The sequence below is a fragment of the Dipodomys ordii genome, unplaced genomic scaffold, assembly GCF_000151885.1.
Source record: "Dipodomys ordii isolate 6190 unplaced genomic scaffold, Dord_2.0 Scaffold3, whole genome shotgun sequence".
NCBI lineage: Eukaryota > Metazoa > Chordata > Mammalia > Rodentia > Heteromyidae > Dipodomys > Dipodomys ordii.
In genome coordinates, this window is record NW_012267219.1 from 1691091 (window position 1) to 1697848 (window position 6758).

Below are 6758 nucleotides of genomic sequence, written 5' to 3' on the forward strand. Positions count from 1 at the left end.
CCCCCCCCCCCCAACTCCACCGGAACGACTCCTTCGGTTCTCTACCAGCCATTCCCGACCTGGCTCCGGCGTCCCGAGACACGCATTGCCGCCCCGCTCCCGCCGCAGACGAGGGTGCTGACAGGAGGGTCGCCTCCCACCCCCACCACGCCCCGCCCCGGACTGCAGCGGCCTGCTGCAGTTCACTCCCGGGAGCCAGCTGCTCAGAGCGGCGCAGCGCAGCACATGGGCCTGGGGAGCTCGGGCTGGCGGCCGACCAGGCGCAGGGCCCCTTTAAGGCGCACAGGGATGCGCTCCGCTGTGGGAGGGAGACCCGGACGCCGAGGGCCTCCGGTCGCTACGGCCCCACCCCAGGACGCCGCGCTCCGTCCTCTCGTGGCTCACCTTGGCTCCCAACAGCCGGGCTGCCGCAGTGAGTAAAGCCATGACGGGCCAATTCTGGGTTCTGGTGGGAAGGGAAGGAAGGGAGAGAAGCTGCGGCAGGAATGGAGCCGCAGCCGCTGCACCAGACACCGCGCCAACCCGTGGACAAGGTTGAAAGGAGGCGACCGGGGGGACGGGTAGACAAACCGACGACGGCGCCCGGCCCGGGGTCCTCAGCGAGGGCCCGCCCCTAGATTGAGACCCACCCCTCCCCTCTCAGGGGATTCACCTCTGGCTCGGTCATTGGTCCATTACGGAAGAGGGGCGGGACCTAAGCCGTTGACAGCTGTTTCGGCCGGGGTGATTGGACTATAGGGATTAGGCTAATTAACGGTAGAATGGGCGGGGGAGGAATTGAAGGTGTCTAAGGATATGCCTGAGAACTCAGTTAACTTCCTTCTTTTCCTTTTACCCTTAACATGTTTGGGGTTAATTCTCCAGAGAATACTAAAGACAAAGCTCCAGAACTCGACTTTTGAAGGTCAACTCCTTAATAAACTGTCATGACAACTGATCAAGGCCTGGCCTGTTTTTCCTCCCTCCCCGCCATGTTTTTTTCTCTCCTCCTTTTCCCCCTTTTTTTTCTCCCCCCCCCCCCCCGGTCCTCCCTTTCCTCCTTACTTATGGAGGTGGTCCTGGAGCTTGAATTTAGGTCCTGAACACTGTCCCAGAGCTTTTCTACTCAAGGCTAGCCTTCTACCACTTGAGCCACAACTCCACTTCCAGCTTTTTTTGGTAGTTAATTGGAGATATGTCTCATGGACTTTCCTGCCCAGGCTGGGTTTGAACAGCAACCCTCTGATCTCAGTGTCTCTAGGATTACAGGTTTGAGCCACCAGCTCCAGGCTTTGGCATGCTTTCTTGAAGAATGTCTGTGGTTAATGACTTAATGTCCATGGGGTGACAAACATATGAAAAAGAAGTGTATGACACCAGAAGTAGACTTGGTGGAGATCGTTTGAAGCCAGCAGAGGCCAAGGTATTACAAATACCAGAAGACTCCAACATGTGAAGAAAAACAACAAACATAACATGAATAGCTAGTACTCTTCACGAGCTGAAAGTTCTTTAATGCCACCAGAAACTCAAAGTCATCCAAATTCTACCTGGGTCTGTCACTCCAGTGGTGTAAACCCAGCAAACCCATACCTCATTTAGCTACAAAGATGAGGAGCAGTACACCTATCCTTTGGCACACCAACCCTTTACAAAAATCAGGCAATTGGCACACTCCCTTTTTGTCATCTCATTCATTCCCATAGGGCCTCTGGACCACTTGTCCTACTTGGCTATCTTCTATACTCTTATCTTCTGGGGTGTTCCCCTGTAGGCCCATGGCACTAAAATGACCCAGGATACTAAGGTAATCTTCCTCTTTAATTCCTCTACATGGACCAGGACCTCAGAACTTTTTTACCTCTCTAAACCTATTTCTGTCTAAGGGCAGAGAGTAGTTGACTCAAGGATCAGACACCTTATCTACAAATCTCAAGCCCTAGTGGACAATCCTTTTATCTACCCAGGTTGCAATAATGAAGAGCAGAGGTCTCAGAATCCATCTAAACCAAGTCTAGACAGACTTTAGTTTATAACTTAGACAAGAAAAAAAATACCCTTATTTCGTCTTCCCAAGATGTTTTTGTTGTTTTTTTGGATTTTTTTTTTTTGGTCCGTTGTGGGGCTTGAACTCTGGACCTGAATGCTGTCCCTGAGCGCTTCAGCTCAAGGCTAGTGCTCTACTACTTGAGCCACAGCAGCACTACTGTTACTTCCAGTTTTCTGGTGATTAATTGGAGAGATGAGTCTCTGGACTTTCCTCCCGGGCTGGCTTTGAACCATGATCTTCAGATCTCAGCCTCCTGAGTAGCTAGGATTACAGGTTCCCAAGTTTTCTGATGGCCAGACTCATGCCTACTAAACAATGCTTCTCTAGCCTGGGAATCAGATAGGTAGTTCTTAGGAAAGAGAAGCTATACAATGCTTCAAAGAGACACTGACCTCAGCTACCCCTCCAGTAACTTCAAAGCTTCAATGTTCAATATTTGCTCCCAATTTAGCATCTTACAGAGTATGTCCTCATAACCCTACAATAATTTGACCTGGTTCCTTCTTTCTGGTTAATTATCCACAGAGTCTAGCCCACAGATCAGAGGATTGAACTCCAATGCCCCAAAAACCAATGAGGCATTTTCTCAGGATATAAGGCTACCTTAAGGTACAACTATTGGGTGGTCATAAAGACAAGCTATCTGGAGGTTTTAATAATTGGAGGGAGGATGGGTAAATGGCAGTGTTGTAAATCTTTGACTTAGAGTTCTGGAGCCTAGTAGCATCAAGGACTTTATAGACTTGTTTTAAAGTTGCCAAGACCTGACAGCCACAGTTATGAGGCCAGTGGGAAAGCCTAAAGATCAGAAGAGCTAAGTGGAATCTCCCAAAAGTGGAATTAGAGTCTCTGCATGTTTGTCCCTCTTTTTTTTGACATTGTTAGGATTGAACACACTGGGCCAGGAATGTATTACTAAACCATATCATCAGTCCTACAAAGACTTTTTCTGAACTAGATGGGACCTAGAGAAGTAGAAAATTAAGAAAAATTTGGTAGCAGGTATAAGGATCTAAGTTCAAACCCTTAGTACTGCTGAATTGAGAGCACCTCCACTTCCAGCGTTTTGCTGATTAATTGGAGATAAAAGTCTCACAGAAAGGCTGGGAAGGTGACTCAGTGGTAGGATGCTTGCCTTGCATGCATGAGGCTCTAGGTTGATTCCTCAGCACCACACATGCAGAAAAAAGCTAGAAGTGGTACTGTGGCTCAAGTAGTAGAGAGCTAGCCTTGAGCTGAGGGACAGCACCCAGGCCCAGAGTTCAGGCCCCACGACTGACTGCTCTCCATGCTGACCTTGAACCATGATCTCAGCCTCTTGAATAGACAGGATTACAGACAGGAGCCACCAAGAGACAAGAAAGAGGGGTGGGGAGGAGGGAGAGGGGAGAAGAGAAACAGACAGAGGCTGGTATGAATACAACAGCCAAAAGTTGGGGATGTAGCTCAGTAGTAGAGGACTTGCCTAGCATGGGAGGCCTTGTTTTTAGGGTGCTCCTTCCAGTGCTGAGGAGCACTGGGGAAAAAACAAAAACACATCAGCTAAATAAGTTCTAGGTCCAAATATAATTAAGTGCCTGGGAACGAGACAGGCATAGAGAAGGTTAAACATTGAGATCATGATGACCTTGGACTACTTTAAAATGAATAAGGGTAATGATGCCCCCTGGTGGCCAATAACAAGTGGGAGAATACTGCCTAAATGTAACCTGAATTGTCTACCAATAGGTAAACCAAACTTCTATATTTAATGGACAATAGTTAAGATGTCTTGAATGCTTACTATTTCAAGTTGCTATCTAAATGTGGTACATGAACAATATGACATAATCTTCATGACAGCTCTGAGAAGTAGGGAATAGTATCTGTAAGGAGGCAGAAACCCAGACTTATAAGTGTTCTGACCAGGGTCATAGCTCTTAATCACTCTAGTTACAATTCAGACTGCCATCAACTTAACTGCCAAACTTTACTGTTTACACAATTTGCTGTTTAGATGATTACCAGCTGCAACTCTTCAATCCTAGGTGCTGGGGACTAAACTCAGGGCTCTTGCAAGGTAGGTAACTGGCTCTACCACTGAGCCACAAATTCAGCCCCAAGTGTTTTTTTCTTTCTTTGTTTTTGTTTTTGTCAGTCATAGGGCATGAACTCTGGCCTGGGCGCTGTCCCTCAGCTCTTCAGCTCAAGGCTAGCGCTCTACCACTTGAGCCACAGCACCACTTCCAGTTTTCTGGTGGTTAATTGAAGATAAGAGTCTCACAGACTTTCCTGCCAGGGCTGGCTTTGAACCGCAATCCTCAGATCTCAGCCTCCTGAGTAGCTAGGATTACAGACGAGAACCACAAGTGCCCTTCTTCCAAGTATATAGGAGATGTCAGCACAATGTGTTGTTAAAAGGTAAGTAACTAGGACGGATGTACTTTCTAGGTTTAAGACCAACTGGATCAAAAAAATTTTAGCCATGTCAGGTGCCGGTGCTGGAGGTGCACGCCTCTAATCTTAGCTACTCAGGTGGCTGAGATCTGAGGATCGTGGTTCAAAGCCAGCCCAGGCAGGAAAGTTCCTGAGATTCTTATCTCCAATCAATCACCAGAAAACCAGAAATGGTGCTGTGGCTCAAGTGGTAAGAGAGCTAACGTTGAGGTGAAGAGCTCAGGGACAACATCCAGGCCCCACATCTGATAAAAAATAAATAAAATAAAATTTTGGCCATACCCTTTCCCAACACATAAGCTGGCATAGTGACTTGTGCCTATAATCTCAGCTACAAAGGAATCATAGGTAAAAGGATCACAATCCAAGGCCTATCCCAGGTAAAAAGCAGGAGACCCCAACTGAAAAATATCCAAAGCAAAAAAGGTTAGGGGTGTGGTTTATGATAGAGTTCTTGCTCAAGTGCAAAGTCCTGAGTTCAAACCCCAGTACTGCCAAGAAAAAAAAAGATAAGGAACTTACTTAGTAAGTTATTTTATAGATAAGTCCTACTCATCTGTAAAACCTTTGTATCATCCAGAGCTGAAATACATCATCTATGGTGACCACTCCCACCCTCATAGAACACGTAAAGATAGGATACATACAATTAGCAAATAAGCTGGGTATAGGTAACTCCTACCTATAATCCTAGCTCCTCAAGGGGCTGAGATCTGAATTGAAGCATGCCTAGGCAGGAAAGTCCATGAGACTTTATCTCCAATAAACTACTCAAATAAGCCAGAAGCGGCACTGTGGCTCAAGTGGTAAAGTGCTTGCCTTGAGCAAAAGAAGCTTGGGGACAGCACCCACATAAACAGAAAAAACCAGAAGTGGCACTGTGGCTCAAGTGGTAGAGCACTAGCCTTGAGCTGAAGAGCTGAGGGAGAGTGCCCAGGCCCAGAGTTCAGGCCCCATGACCGGACCCAAAAAAAAAAAAAAGTTTCCCGGTGTTTTGTGGCTCACCCCTGTAATTCTAGCTACTCAGGAGACTAAGATGTGAGGATCATGGTTCAAAGCCACTCTAAGCAGGTAAATCTGAGTGAACTAGCAAAAAGGCAGAAATGTAGGTTTGACCTTGCAGAAAGCTTCTGATAAACATGTCCTTGTTATATGAGATAAAAGATGTGCAGTCAGTCTACCATACTAGGACCTTATAAAGATATAAGAGAATAATTTTTCACTGGGTCGTATGGAGGACACATGCAGACTCAGGACCAATAGAAGACTCAGGCTGGATCATTTTATAAATTAGAAGATTCAAGTTTCCTATGTAGTCTCACTTTTTTTCCTTGTAACATTTATTTATTTATTTATTGTCCGTTGTAGGGCTTGAACTCTGGGCTTATGTACTGTCCCTCAGCTCTTCCAGCTCAAGACTAGTGCTCTACCACTTGAACCACAGTGCCACTTCCAGTTTTCTTGTGGTTAATTGGAGGTAAGAGTCTCACAGACTTCCTTGCCTGGGCTGGCTTTAAACTGTGAGCCTCAGAACTCAGCCTCCTGAGTTGCTAGGATTATAGGCATGAGCCACTGATGCCCAGCACCAATATTTTTGTTTTTGTTTTGTGCCGGTCCTGGTGCTTGAACTCAGTGACTGGACACTGTCCATGAGCTCTTTTGTTCAAGGCTAGTGCACTACCACTTGAGCCACAACTCCACTTCTGGCTCTTTTTGTGGTTAATTGGGGATGAGTTTCATGAACTTTGCCATCAGGGCTCACTTTTGAACCACAGTCTTCAGATCTCAGAATCCTGAGTAGCTAGGATTACAGGCAGGGTTTTACTATGTTGACTAGGCTGGTTTCAAACTCATAGCTTCAAGTGATCATCCTGCCTCAGAGTCCAGTATAACTGGGATTACAGGTGGGTACCTGTAATATGTATCTGTAATGAGCCACACCTGGCTCACTTACATGTTGATAACTTTTCTGATGAAAGAGAATGGACTTCTTAGATTCCAAGCCCACAACAGATGTAACCATAGGAATATTCAAGATTATACAGATTATGAACATTAATTACAATTACATGTATCACAGAATCCATAAAAACAGTCTTATAACAGCTGGTTTGAAGCCGGGGGCTGGTGGCTCACGCCTGTAATCCTAGCTACTCAGGAGGCTGAGATCTGAGGATCGCCTTTCAAAGCCAGCCCAGGCAGGAGAGACCGTGAGACTCCTATCTCCAATAAACCACCAGAAAACTGGAAGTGGCGCTGTAGCTCAAGTGGTAGAGTGCTCGCCTTGAGCTGA

General features: G+C 46.5%; 1 protein-coding gene across 1 annotated transcript in view; it reads right to left on the reverse strand.

Moving 5' to 3' along the window:
* The window catches only part of Cs (citrate synthase), a 25815-nt gene extending 25082 nt beyond the window's left edge, over positions 1-733 (reverse strand). The window contains exon 1 of the mRNA XM_013021766.1: positions 385-733. Coding sequence (XP_012877220.1) covers positions 385-426 — 42 coding nt within the window. The 5' untranslated portion in view covers positions 427-733. The remainder of the gene's footprint in view (positions 1-384) is intronic.
* Positions 734-6758: the final 6025 nt, after the last annotated feature.